Genomic DNA, 14,984 nt, shown 5'->3' on the forward strand with positions numbered 1-14,984 from the left:
CTTTCCCCTTGACTTCCTGCCCTCTGCCTACCACTGCCCTGCCCGCCCCACATCACTGAGTCCCCCCTCTGTGTCTGCCCCTCCCAGACAAGCATGGTGTCCGTGGAGGGCCTCACGAAGCTGGTGGACCCCTCCCAGCTGACCGAGGAGTTCGATGGCTCCCTGGACTACAACCACGAGGAGTGGATCGAGCTGCGGCTCTCCCTGGAGGAGTTCTTCAACAGTGCTGTGCACCTGCTGTCCCGCCTCGAGGACCTGCAGGAGATGCTGGCCCGGAAGGAGTTCCCTGTGGACGTGGAAGGCTCCCGGCGGCTCATCGACGAGCACACACAGCTCAAGAAGAAGGTGCTGAAGGCCCCCGTGGAGGAGCTGGACCGGGAGGGGCAGCGGCTGCTGCAGTGTATCCGCTGCAGCGACGGGTTCTCGGGGCGCAACTGCATCCCGGGCAGCGCCGACTTCCAGAGCCTGGTGCCCAAGATCACCAGCCTCCTGGACAAGCTGCACTCCACCCGGCAGCATCTGCACCAGATGTGGCACGTGCGCAAGCTCAAGCTGGACCAGTGCTTCCAGCTGCGGCTTTTCGAGCAGGATGCCGAGAAGGTAGGAGGGGAGCCGCCAAACCCAAGTGGAGCTTGGGGAGAGAGGGCCCATAGCTTTTTAGGGGAGCTTATGGAGGCTGCTAGTACAACTTCCTGATGAATAATACTTCCTTGGAAAGCTTTAAAAAATGTACCTACTGGGGGCAGCTGGGTGGCTCAGTCAGCCGAGCGGCTGACTCTTGATTTCGGCTCAGGTGGTGATCTCAGGGTTGTGGGATCAAGCCCCCTGTGGGGCCCCATGCTGAATGTGGAGCCTGCTTGAGATTCTCCCTCTCTCTCTGCCCCTGCCCCCCCCCACTGTGTGTGTTCTCTCTCTCTCTCTCAAAAAAAAAAAAATGTGCTTACTGGTTTTGGCTGATTTACTTCAATCATATATTTGGTCATTGATCACTGGCTTTTTAAAACTCCCCTTACATAGTGTTTATTATGTGCCAGGTAGTGTCGTAAGCACCACGTGTAAATTAACTTATTTTAAACATCTCAACAATCTTATGAGGTAGGTGTATTATCATTATCCCGTTTTACAGATGAAGAAACCAGAAAGGTAAATAACAGCCAACCTGAGCCATGCGAGGCGGCTCCAGAGTCCACACTTGTACACCGGGGCACTCTGCCCCTGTCAGGACATGCAGCGAGTGGGGCAAGTCGGCTGAACAACAGCAATAATAATACTGTTACGACTTGGTGATTACTGTCCTGCAGTGTCCTTTACCATTGACCAAGTGCTTTCACAGGCGGCCTCTTATTTAATCTGTGCGGCCCTTTGATCCTTTGAGGTGGGTGGTGGTGCCTCAGCTGACATGCAGGGAAACGGGTGCTCTTTGATCTTGGGGCTTTAATGGCAGACTTGACATATGAATCCCGCTTTCTTCCCTTTGAAGTTCAGGGCTCTTCCTTCCATACCACTTCTTTCTGGAGGTTTTTCCTCAGCTGCTGAGTACTTTCTCAAGCGAGACCCCATTTTTCCAGCAGTGACTTTTCAAAGCTTTCCCCTTATCAGGGGACATATGAGAAAGTGAAAAAGAAAGATGGATCGTGCCTATTTGCCAAAGACACAAAAGTATCTTCTCTAGATTCTCTCCAAGCTAAAGAAGGGAGTTTACTTCATACATAATATGCACTTTAAGAAGAGTGAAATGGGTTTTCCTCCTATCAGTTTTCTGGGGGGAACTTATATTTAAATGCATAATACTAGTCTTAGCGATACCAGGACATCTCAGTCACCTGTGAGTTTTACCGACAGCGTCTGACATAATGGTTTTGTGTCTTTTAAGAGCCTGTATTGAAAATGTCTCTAGGTATTTGTAAGTAATGAAATCAGGCTACAAAACTGTATATGATTATGATCCCAATTTATGTGAGAGTGCTAACACAGGTATAAATGGGAAAAAACTCACCACAGTGCTAATAGTTTTGATTTCAAGGGGCCAGGCTTATGGTTGATTTTAATTTCTCCTTATATTTTCTAATCTCTTATAAAATCAGATGAAAACCAACATATGTGATTTTTAAAGACTGCATAGCTGCTTTCCACAAAATTTAAGCCAGTTTTTGGAAGGGACATGTAGAGGGGTTTCTGGCACAACCTTAGGAGTTTCGAGGTCTCCCCCGCCTTCCTGACGCCTCCTTGCCCAGGGGCCTGGCAGCCGAGGTCCAACCCTGGCCCTGCCCCACCCTGGGAGGGGCCCTTGGGACTACAGAATCCCTGTCACGGCTCACCAAATGAGGAGAGACACCAGGTCAGAAGCAGCTGCTCTGTGAAGCCAGCGGCAGGTACTTTGGCTCCTGTGGCCAATATTGGAAAGGTCTGGACGTCTCCTTCTTGCTTGCGGTCTCTTCTGCTCTGGGGCAGGGAATCTGCTTTGCAGTCTGGCCCGGGTGCCTGTTTCAGTGAGCCATGGTCAGAAGGGGAGGGCAGGGGACTCAGGTCTGCCTAGAAGTGTTTTGTTGGAGGCATTTCACCGCATCCCTGAAGCTCAAGGTTATGGGAAGCCTTCATGGGGCACAGATAGTGCCTGTCTCAAAAACAAAACAAAACAAACAAAACAGAACACCTGAGCCTCAGAAATCCCCAGGTAGGGAAGGAAGGCTGACCTTCTAGAGTCGGTCAGGCACTGGTCAACTAAGCAGTCATTTCTGCCACACATTGTATCTTCTCAATTCACGCTCACAAGATTCTTATGGTATAGTATTGTCCCTATTTCACAGTCCAGGAACGCTCAGAATGGATGCTGACAGGCACTGGAAGCTCAGACAGATGAAGTGGCTTGCCCAAGATCACACTGTGGGTCAGGCAGAGCCAGTACTGGGTCTATGTCCGAAGCCCCCCCAAACTCTGACCCAGCAGCCGTGCTAGCTGTCTGCTCCCAGGAGCTGCCTCATGCTATTGCTGAGCACTGCCTGTCAAGCCCTGAGCCCGCTGGCCCACGCCCCGGGGACTCTGGGGACAATCTCAAATCCCACCTTTGAATGTCCACTGGACAGCAGGGGCTCTTAACCTTCTGTGCTATGGACCCTTCTCAGAATAACATTTGTAAAGGTACAAAATAATATATAGGCTTAGAAAATAATTATTGAAGTACAGTTACTGCATTTTTAAAAAAAACAGTAACTTTTATACTTGCTTAGGAACACGTTAAATAACAAGCTCTATTTGAAGTCCTATAACTACCATAATTTTGAAGTACTGATGAGCATATATGACATTTCAGGGCAACATGTGTGTGTTTCTATTGCTGTCAGAGGCATGACTATTGCTAACATTAATGTAGTTTGCTGCCTACATTCATAATCGAAGGGAATGCTGTATTTCAGTTAAAGGTTAGTGAAAATCAAGGCGTATTTTTTTCCCTATCCAAGTACACAATCCCTCAGTTCTATGCAGGACTCTTAAGTTTAGGATCCATGTCCCAGGTGTGTTCATACCATAAAAAGGTGTGTGTGTGTCTGTGATGTGTGTGTAGAGGCGGGGGAGAGAATATCAAAAATGAAACAGGGGCAGTGAAGGGAGGATGGGAAGAAGACAGCCCAGGAATATTTTGATACTGAGTCAGTGATGAAAATGTGGCTCAGGCTTGACCTAGCTGCCACAGAAAATGTGCTGGGTGTGGGGCAGGAGAGAAAAACAGTCCTTTTAAGTTGCTTCAAGATTAATTTAAAATATCTGTGCAGAACCGAGTGTCTCAGCCCTTGACTTATTTGGTGTTTTTGAAAGAGGGTGAGGAGGGTGGCGGTTTGGGGTAAGGGTTGTGTGCGTGGATCCACATCTAAACAAGAGTGTGAGGAAATAGTTACTGCATGAGCCACATCTTAGCCTCCTTTCTGGTGGGAGGCCTGTTGGAGGCCTACAATTCTGGATCTGGGAAACTCGATTGGTGCTCGCCCAGCTACTATTTTTGTGAACGGGTGAGTGCAGTCCCCCTGCTGGCCCTGTGGGTGACAGCTTGTTTCCCAGGGCTTGAATAATAGGTGTTGCTCCCCATTTACCAGCTGGCCTTGGGGACTGAAGCCATCTCTCCCCACTTCCCCCTGACCTCTGAAATGACCCTTCCTCACCTTGGGAGTGGGGTGGGGAGGGAGCCATTTTCTCTGCAATCAAACATTTCGGGAGGGGGGACACTTCCACAGATAATTCATAAGGTGGGCCACCCATTTATTTCATAAACTTCCATTGAGCAGCTGCCATGAGCCCAAAATGAGGCACTTGGATAAAGATGAGTAGGCTAGAATATCTGTCCTGGAACAGCAAGCTGTCACAAACTCCTAGTTATTATTATTTATATCTGCGGTGTGCACCCCCTATCCTAGGCACAGCCTCCACGACTGGGGAGGTTTTAGAGAAGAGGGAATGTTGCAGCTCAGGAATGATAGGGAAGCCTTAATGGCAACCTGTGGGAGGACTGGACATTTCAGAGGTGATTCAAGTAGTACACAGTGCATCTTGTTGGGTGCCCTGTGCCTTGGTCCTGTGCTCTCCAGTCTATGACTAATGGGCCTGTCCTCCACTGTGCTCACAGACCACAGGCGGGTCACTCCTCATTAGCAGATGCAGATTAGGGCTCTCTTTGCAGACCTGTCTCACAGCTGATTGTGCCCACAGCTGCCCAGGACCCTGTGTGATGGAGGCGTCTGCCCTGCAGTCACATCCCGCTACTGGAGAGAAGGGAGGCCTCTTCCCCAGTAGTGGGCAGTTTGTGGTATTAAGAGCATTAAGTAGACTTGTTCCTCGTCCTCTTGCTGCCCAGTGGAGGATCCTCCCTAGCTGCCCCCACCCCCAACCCCACCGCACCTTTCCTGGGTGCCTAGGGCACATCTTAGAATGGCAGAGCTGGAAAAGACCTTGAGATCAGAAAGTCTACCTCCCACACACTGTGAGGAACCCAGCCTTGTCATCCTGGTGACAGCCATTGTGACTTCATGATGCCCAGCAATGTGCCAATGCCAATGACGTGTATCAGAAAATATGGAAGCTGCCTCACCATCCACCTTGCGGTGTGCAGAAGGCCCACAGTCTTCTAGTCTTTGCAGGAAAGAAGTGCCTCAAAAGCCTCCAGTGTGTGACTGACTTAACTGGTACAGAAACCTTCACCTACTCTGTTTCTAAATAAATCCTGATGTCTACCCAGGAGGCCCATGTTCTAGTCTTGCCCAAAGCCATTCCAGAAAGAAGTATATTCCCACCCCCTTGTGGGAGAATTCCCTAAAGAGTGCACAAGGCTACCCCGCAGGGCTTCCAGTATTGGAATCATGCTCATTATTGGTTTATGCAGCACAGGGTTGTTTCCTGTGTAAAGCTCTGCTTGGAACATGCTCCAGACCAGACCTTTAGCACCACAGTCATGAGGGTATTTAGGTGCCCACCTCCTCTGCGACCAAGGCATGTGCTCACAGGAGACCGTCGCAGTTGCTTCGAGGAGACTGGCCTCACCACGCTGCCTGTGGGAAAGCTCCCTTTGGAGAACCGAATTCTAAATGCCTTCCTGCATGTTCATTCTTGCATGCTGAAATTCTGTTCACACCTAAGGGTGCCATGTCTGGGCTGCAAGAGAGCTGACTGGGATTCAGATTTATGCTGAGGTGCCACTCCACCAGTTGGGAGACCCTAGGCACATCTTTAATCTCTGACTTCCAATAGGCACATCTTTAATCTCTGACCTCCAATTATGTTCCCCAAAAAGTGAAGATGGAGAATTTAGATTAGCTCAGTGGCTTACAACTTTTCTTCTGCTTCTACACCACACTGTCCTCATGAACAACACTTTCTCTCCGTGAAAATGTCTTTCAAAAGAAGAAGTTGTGTGTCAGAGCATGTGTGTGGTCATGGTAGAGGCTAGGGTGGCGATGGTGGTAGAGATCAGGCTTGTCAGGGGATACATCAGAATCTCCAGATTGAGGGACGCCTGGAGGGCTTAGTCTGTTAAGCATCTGCCTTCGGCTCAGGTCACGATCTTGGGGTCCAGGGATGGAGCCCCACATCAGGCTTCCTGCTCAGTAGGGAGCTTCTCCTTCTGCCCCTCCCCCACCCACTCATGCTCTTTCTCAGTCTCTCTCTCAAATGAATAAATAAAATGTTAAAAAAAAAAAAAGAATCTCCAGATTGGTGAAGTTTGCTAAAGAGCCCACCCACCCTGGCCAAACATGCCTGCCATTCCTCCTTCTTTCAGGCTTGCCCTACAAATGATATCTAAGCCTCCTTATAGCTCAGCAGTTCTGTAATAATTTTTGCCTTTTTGCTATTCATTCTCCCCAAAAATCTACAGTAGGCTCTTCTGTCTTCAAGGTTGTCACCTTGTTTAGTGATGGAATATAAGTTTTTCTCAGCAAATAGAACGATCATCTGTTGAGTTCTAGTCTTGCTTAAAAAAAAGCAGCCTGAGCTGCTGCCCCGGCTTATTATGAGAATCGAATGGGGTGGTGTGTGGAGGCGCCAGCACTGGGCTTCCCTTCTATTCCCCTGTGGCTGGGTCAGTCATGCCTTCCTCTTCAATCATTGGCGGCCTGCCAAGACCACGCAGAGCATCGTTGATGCTGTCTTCCAAATGGACTTGCTCTAGATAATTTTCGGTGATCCCTAAATGAAACAAAATCAAGAATTGAGTTTTGAGAGAAGTCGGCAATTAGGATGTACATTCACAGGGGCCCCCAGAGATCACTAGGTTGTGTGATGCCCTTGGCTGAGGTACAGAGAAGAGCACCTAAGTCAAATGGGGGTCCTATCTGCTGGGTCCAGGTTGGGGGGAGCTGCCCTAGGAAAGGTCTCTGGGAAAACAGTCCCAGAGGAAAGTGATTCCCCCAGGGGGATGGGATTACCCCCTCCCCATACACCTTCTATATCTGAGACATTTGTCACCTTCTGCTTTGCATTATAGCTAAGAGTGTATTTGTCTTATTCTCCTGCAAACTTGAGGCCAGAAACACTCCCAACAGTCCATCCAAGAAACACATCTATGCATTTTGATTTTCTTGGAGTTCTGTACAAACAAAATAATGTTACTTTCATGTTACCATGAGAAAATATTAGTGGGGCCCACTGGGTGAAAGGCATCGTGGCAGGCAGCAGGGCACTGTGCTAAGGGTTACATGCTTATTGTGTTTTGCTCTTTGTATGTCCTGTTAACCGCATTAGTAATTCAGGACATCCCCAGGATGCCCTGTCCCTGGGCAAAGTATCCACTGCTATTTCCTGCCCTCTCCCTTCAAGGTATAAACAGTTTTGATCATACCCCAGGGCCCAAAGCAAGACCCAAAGTTTCATCCCGCCTGGAGTGATGAGAACCAGGAGGACCACTTGTGGAGAAATTCCTCTGCCTCTCCTTCCTGCCAGACACTGGCCCACTGCTGCTTCTCTTCGCCACACTTCCAACCCCCATGCCCCCAAGCCAGCAGTGAGCATGACTCCACACTCATTTGTTAAATTGAAGTGCCATTGTAGCAATTATAATACAGAATATTGTTTTTGAATGTTAGTTTTTCAAGTGCTCTCACACCCCTGACCTTAGAGGTTTTGTGGTCCAGCCCTTCCTTTTATACAGCAAACTTTGACCCAGAGTAGGGACCCACCCAGAGTCATCCAGTTGGTGGTACATCATTTGGTCTCCCATCTACTCTGTGTGGCAGGGCCAGGCAGGTGCGAATATGGGCATCATTTCATAGATGGGAGAGTTGAGACTTGGTGAGGCTGGGCAGTGTGCCTGGGAGAGAGTTCAGGTGGGCAGCGTAGGGAGGTTGAGCCCTCTGCCCTGAGGCTAGGGCTCCACCCCCTCCTCCAACACACACACACACACACACACACACACACACGCACGCTGACCTTGCCCTGCAGGAGAAAGGGCACACAGGCCAGCCAGCCACCTAGGAGATGGCCAGAGGGGCTGGGGAGGACTGGAGGGTCCTCACCACTGCTGTGGTAAAAGGGCAAGCCCTGGACAGACCTCCAGGGTGCATGCTGACACGTGTCTGTGGTTCAGTCCCCTGAGCCCTTCTTGTTGGGAGGGGGGCTTTCAAAGAGCTGCAACCTTGGGGCAGCCAGAGGGCAAGGTCTTTACTGGGCTGTTTGTAATTTCCTGCTTTTTTTAGAAAAAGGCTTCGGTGCCCTCTTGTTCCTGCCCTCCCTCCTCCTCCTGGGGCCTAAACCACCGCCCCCTGCACCCCCCACTGACTGGGCTCAGGGTGAGGAAGTGTGTCTGCATCCCACCCCTACACAGGACACAGTGTCCTGTATTATTTCCAGCCTGCTGGTCCTGGGAATCTCTACTTACTTTTTCTTATTTCCTCCCCTTGAACATTAGAAACATTAGATTCCAAAAATAATCCAACTCACAGTGTTCTGCAGGCTGCATGTGTGAGTGTTCTCCCCCAAAGCTGTTTTTCTCCTCCTCCCATCCTTTCTCCCTCTCCTGCGTTTTCAGCCCCACTGTATGTGGAGGTCACAGTCCTGCATGAGGCCTGTGGGTGTGGAGAGCAGATCAGAGGCAGGACTGGGAGGAACTCTAGGCAGGGGGTGGGGGTGGGGGACTTAGATCCCTCCCAGGTCTCCCACGTGGGCTGCAAAGGGCGAGACCAGACAGCCATATGTGAATAGCCTACATATGTGGCCTCTACTTATGAATGGACCCTACAGAACTGTGGGCCCCATAGTGACCCCTTAGAACTGAGAACATGGACACTATGTTAACAATGTTTCCAGAATCCAGGTTGTCACCCTGATTCTGTCTGTACCAATTTAGGTGAGCTAGAAAGAGAAGGTCTTGATCGGAGACAGAAGTTGTGTGAGGTACAGGGAAATAACTGAGAATCATTGATTCACTCATTGGTCAGCAGACGTTGAGTGTCTCCCACGTGCCAGGTCCTCTGCTACGTGCTGGGGACCCTGTCTCCCACCCAAGCCCTGGATAGGAGGAATCATGTAGGGAAGCTTAGGGAAAATCAGGCTCAGCACTGATGTGATTCCTGATACCTTGTAAGAAAAGGATGACACAGAAATAGTGCCCACTCTAGTGGTTAGAGCCTGGTTAGATATCTAGGTCTCTGTTGCTTACTGGGCAGGAGTTAGGGTTTGGGGCGGGGGGCTAGTGTGTAGTGGGGAGAGAGTGGGGGTGGCCCAAGAAGAAAGGTAACATGTCAGCTCTGCCCCAGTAGGGGAAGTGGAGGGAATGTCTTAAGTACCATTTTTTGAAGAACAAAAAGACATTCAGGTACAAGTTATTAAGTAGAAAAACAAATTGAATCTCTACAGTAGAGACTTTTATCAAGGCATTTTACTTTGCAGAATGCACCTTCTTTCCTTCCTTCATCTTCTATTTTACTCCCCTGAACCCTTTTCCTTCCTTTCCCATTTGTGACCTTTCTCCTCCATGTGCTTTCACCCCCTCCAGCCTACACTCACCCCACTCTTTTGCTTCATTCTCTCTGAACCTGTTGTTTCTCTTCCCTCTTGTGGTCCTGCTTCCTTCTTTGGGTGGAGCTAAGGGAGGGCTCCAGGTGATTCAGGCCTCCTCCGGAGGGGAGAAAGAGAAAAGGCCAGAAGACCCAGCAACTGCTTCTAGAAAAAGCGCTGACTGTGCAATCAGAGACCAGGATTTGAATTCCCGCCTAGCCCCTGGTGAGCTGAATGGCTCTAAGTGTCCAGTTTATCCTCTGTGAGCAGCTTCTTTATCAATAAAATGTAGATTTTAATAAATGCCTTAGGATTGGTATGGATTAAAGAAAATACGTATATAGCATCTAACATGCCCAGAGTCCAGTAGGTGCCCAACAGATGGTGGGTTTGTGGAGGTAGACTCAAGGTGGGCCACATACATAGATGGGATCTGAAGTGGAAGAGAGGCATGGGGAGGCCTGCTGGGGTGGGGGAGGGAGGGCAGAGAGCACACCATCATCCACAGCAAGGGTGCTGGAGCAGACAATGGGCAGCATGCGGCAGCAAAGTGTGTAGGGGCGGTAGGTACCTGGTGCCTGGAGAACCCAGGAAGGGGTCTTGAGAAGGAACTAGTCAGTGAATAGTAGATACCAGATCTACTGCCAGTAGAAGGAAAAGGACATGGAAGCATGTGACCCAGATGGCAAGATCTTAGACACTGTTGCTGAAGATAAGCCAATTAAACAAGTGCCACTTATTGTGCTGGGGCAGGCAACTGGCAGATGAGCTCCAGTCAGGCCTGACCACGTTGGAGCAGGGGGCACTGGCCGCAGAGAGCCAGTCCATCCAGGTACCTGTCACGGCTAGGTAGACAACATAGATGGAAATATGCAGCCGAAGTTGGGGTGCAGGAAGAGGACAGGGCATGAGCAAAGGCATAGCAGCCTCAAAGTACAGGGTGGGTTCTGGGAACAGCCACTTTCCACAGAGGCTGGAGCTCAGGTTCCCTGGGGAGGAGTGCAGGAGGGTGATGTCCATGCCATGTGCATTACCAGGAGTTACAACAGGGGGTTGGAAATCTAGTCACACCACTTCTTGAGTGACCAGGGGACACGAGGAAAGCTGGAATCTGGTGAACAGTTCAGGCCCTGCCGGGAGCATCTTAAAGTGCTAGAATCTTTGAGTCGGAGGGTCCAATCCCTTCCTCAGAGCTTCCCTAGCTGACAAGGAAGCCACAGCTCTGGGAAGCAGCCTATTTCACCATTACACAGCACCGTTTGTTCGAAAGGCCTCCTGCCACCAGGCAGAATCTGTCTTCCTGGAGCTTCTACCATGTGGTCCCAGGTCTGCCTGAGGGTCTCCCAGAACTAGTTTCTTCCTTCTCCTGGAGGGCAGCCCTCTCATGACTTGGAGACAGTCCTCATGGACCTTCCCAGTCTTTTCTGCTTCAGATGAACTTCCATCACTACTCCTGGCCTATTTTTACTTGATGTGGGCTCTAAACTCTTCAACCTGGCATTCCTGGGACCAGTTTTTCAAATATGAAAAGGGATAGGGAGGGGTCTGCAGCTTGATCCCTTGATCCCACTTGATCCCTCTTGATCCCACTTGGCACAAGTGAGAAAAAGATTTCGTGTGTGTAGGTGGACTTGCTTCTTGTAGTTCAAGTTAGCCAGTCTGAAACTCCAAGGTATTTGCCCATCCAGAGAATTATGTTCTCTTATTCAAATAGAGTAAGGCTCTCTCTCATATGTGATTGGAAGAGGATGTCTTCTCACATGTATGCATAGAGAGACTTTTCTAGTATGGAAGTGCTGAGTTGACAGGTTTCTGGTATCCAGAGTTTTGTGTGCCCAGGTCAGGGATATTCATGGGCAAAGCCCCATCCCTGTGTCCCATGGCTTTCCCTGAGATGATTCCCAAGCAGAGCCAAAGCTTTGTGGTCTTATCTTAGAGAGTCAGAAAACTCATGCGAAGGAACATTAAATTCCCTTGGAGGAAACCTGTCTTTATTGGAATCCCAGAAAGGCTCTTCCCCACCCATGTTCCCCAGTCCATGTTCACTAAGAAACCCCACTCTCTTACTCTTCAGCTCACCTCCAGCTTTTCTCAGAGAGCCTTTTCAAGACAAGAAAGGCCCTGCTATGGGGATGGTTACTGTTGTGGTGAGAGAAGATATGCCCTTTCTTGGTACCGAGAAAAAAAGGGATGTTTGGTTTCGTCCATGCAGATTCAGCAGACTGACTGGTCCCACCTTAGAGTGGTACTTGTCTTGCCCTAAGGAGGTTTCCCCAGGGAGCTCACCCTTGTCATGAGGTGTCAGGAAGAGGTGCAAACTAGAAGGGCCTGGAATGGGGAGTGAGAATGGACTTGGGCATTCAGGCCCCATCTTCAGGACATCCTCCTCTATGCTTTGCACAGTCCCACCTTCTCACGCCTTTGTTTATATCAACCTCCCTCCCACTCTGCCAACTGAAACCTTACCTAAGCAGAAGGTCTACTCAAATACTACTTCACTCACTCTTCCCTCTTGGAAGTGGTCTTTCTCTCCTCTGGGCATCTTCCTATAGCCCTTATCTATCCCCCCCTCAAACTGGACTATTCCAACTCATCTTGTATTATAGATTTACACTCAGAGGTCTCTTTCCCCAAATATATTGCAAATTCCTGGGGGTCAGGCCCGGTGTCTTAGATACTTTAGTGTTCCCCAGAGGCACACAGTCAGTGCCAAACAAAAAGTGGACTGTGCAACAGTCCGTACTCACTAGGCTGCCTGATGGAGCAGAGCCCTGAGTGCTCTGAGCTGACACAAGAGCACCACCTACTGCTGAGTGGCTTCAGGGGACACCACTCCAGGGCTCTCCCTTAAAACTGGGGTTTTAGCAACTTTCATCTAGCAATGCGCAAAGAGATTGGGAAGCAGGGCCCCCAGTTCTGGTCCTTTTAGACGAATCCAAGTATGAGCAGATGAGGTGGCAGTGGAGTGGAAAGGAAAAGGGCAAACTCTGGAGAAAGTGGGACCAGGTGCCCGATTAGATGTTGGAGAGGAAAGGGAGCTAAGGGAACCACGAGGCCTTCACATCAGGACAGTAGGATTGGGGGAGGGTGGAAAGAAATCCCAAAAACATTTTGGGAGGAGGATGGGTGACTAAATTAAATGTAAGTGTAAATTTCTTTGAAGGCACAGGAGCGTGAGAGGAGTGGTGATCAAGGCTACTAAAAGCATTGGACCATGAGTGGTCTCTATTGCATTTCTGCCCTGCTCGTAGGGACAACTGGCACTATCTGAACACCGGAATTCTCCACAGTCCCCTGAATGAGATTGTTAAAGAAATAGAGGGTTTTGAGGAGTGATTGGGCTCTTTATTCTCTGAGTTCTTCCTGAGCACCTGCAGGGTGTGCTCTGCCAGGTGGGGTCTGAGAGCAGGAAGCGTGACCAAGCCTCTCTTCCTGGATGTGCCTGAGCCTGGCTCCCGTGCCACCCCTCGCCTTCCCCGGGCCCCACTGCTGAAGCTGCTGGAAGAGGGTGGAAGGGAAAAGAAGGGGTGTGTGCCAGCTTTCTTCCTCAGCTGGAGCTCGAGCCCACCTAGCACACATGGCTTCAGCATGGCAGCCGCCCCCTTCTGCCAGATAGGGACCCCTGAAGGGAGGGCTACCTCCTCCTTAGCCCGTGTGGAATTTTTTCCCCAGATGTGCAAGTGATTGGCACAGCCGATTTTAGGATGCGTGGGAGGACTGGATGAGAACATCCAGCAGACGCTCCATTTTTGCAGTAACAATAATAGTTACCATTTACTGAGTGCATCCTGTATGCCAGGAACAAGCATTAGCTCATCTAAATTAACTTGCCAAGGGCCACATCTCAGTTTATGCCTAAATTTAGCTTTGGGATAAAGTTGGGCACTATTTTCTCAGCTTGGATTAAGTAGAGTTTGACCTCTTCAATTCTACATTTTGGGAAGTAAGTGAAGCACATTTTCTCACTCCATTGCTGAGAATATTTTATCAGCATCTGTGGTTCAGATGGAAGGAATTTGGCCCCTCGGAGTCAATATCCCAGGGCTGCCTGGGCTGACTCCTGGCTTGGTGGGTTCTGTTTCTCATCTGCTTGACTTGCTGGCTCCTGGATGACCGTTTCTTCCCCACAGGGAGGGTACTATGCATATTGCCAGTGCTGCGGGGAATTTGGTTCATCCAGGCAAACAGACTAGAAATGAAACATACAGAAAACCCCTTATTTAAAGTCTGAAAACATTTATGTTAATAGTGGACTTGGTGAGAGTTTTCATTCCCTCACTTAGCATGAGGAAGGCAAGCGTGAGGACAGTGGCCTTTTAAAGCCTAACAGGAGCCTGATTCTCCAGGCAGAGCTGAGCTATGGCTCATTCTCAAGGGCAGTGTGTGATTGGAGCATGAAGTTTTGCAGCCTGGGTTTCTCTGATCAGAAAGCCACTACTTTTTGTGACTGCCAGCTTATCCTGTCTAAACCCAGGGGAAGTAGAAAGGGATTAGCATGCATTCAGCATCTATTATGTGTTTGCACTGTGCTGGGCACTTTTCATATGTTCTTTATTTCCTCCTTCATATTTATCTTCTTTGACCCAGACATTGAAGGGTTTATAAGAACAAGGAGTATAGGGGGGAAAGAAGGAGGGGGTGGGCACAGAGAACCCACAGTTGGTGAGAAATCTGTAATGTGCTAGTTGATTTTGTTCTGTGAGATCAGGGCTGGCTCAGAGTCCTCTTTGCAATGAGGTAAATCACTGTCTGTCTGGGGACCTCAGTGTAGACACCTAGTCAGGGCTAAAAACAAATCTGACCTTATTACTGCCCTTTAGTGGTTCTCCACTGCAAACTAAACAAAGAGCAGTTCCTCGGCCTTTCAACCGTTGTCCCTTTATGACCTGGCCCCTCCCTTCTCCTTTATCATCCTTTCTCAGTACCTCTCACTTCTCACTTCCTGCCCTAGAGCTTGGTGTACCTCCTCTCTAATCCATGTTTGAAGACTCCAGGCCTTTGCTCAAGTTATGTCCTCTCATTAAGATGCTCTTCCCATCTACATCTTCACCTGACCAAAGCCTGTTGTTTTTCAAGTGTCGTTCAGCTGTTGCCACCTTCTGGAAGCCATTCATGCTTTTCCTACCTCTACCTCTGCCAAGTGGGATCAAGTGCTCCTCTGTGGTCAGCCCATGGTAGACACTTTTCATAGTGCTTTTCACACTTAAAATTGACAGAATATTGATTACATTTGTCTTCCTCACTGGACGCTGGCTTGATCTTTTATCACTAGTCTCTCATCCAACGTCTGGAATACAGTGGGTACTCACCAAGTGAATAAAATATTGTACTAAGCATCATGAGCATGTGACTATATCCTGATGGCTACAAGAAACAGAAAACTGGACTCCGTTTCAGTGTTCCATCTTTTAATTCATTTTGTCCCTTTCCCTCCTATTCTCTTTAAGATGTTAATCATGATTATCTAGAAAGTGATACCTGCTAATTCATAGCCTGGTCATCTCTGGGTC

The 14,984-nt window shown here is 49.2% G+C and overlaps 1 protein-coding gene across 14 annotated transcripts in view; it reads left to right on the forward strand.

Moving 5' to 3' along the window:
- KALRN (kalirin RhoGEF kinase) overlaps positions 1 to 14,984 on the forward strand; it is a 655,214-nt gene that overhangs the window by 226,839 nt on the left and 413,391 nt on the right. For all 14 annotated transcript variants that reach the window (XM_064572015.1, XM_064572061.1, XM_064572104.1 and 11 more), the window contains one exon: positions 88 to 600. In XM_064572015.1, the coding sequence (XP_064428085.1) occupies positions 88 to 600 (513 nt within the window). The remainder of the gene's footprint in view (positions 1 to 87; positions 601 to 14,984) is intronic.

The sequence above is a fragment of the Mirounga angustirostris genome, unplaced genomic scaffold, assembly GCF_029215605.1.
Source record: "Mirounga angustirostris isolate CCGP_5_RB_7025 unplaced genomic scaffold, mMirAng1.0.hap1 SCAF_1, whole genome shotgun sequence".
Taxonomy (NCBI): Eukaryota; Metazoa; Chordata; class Mammalia; order Carnivora; family Phocidae; genus Mirounga; species Mirounga angustirostris.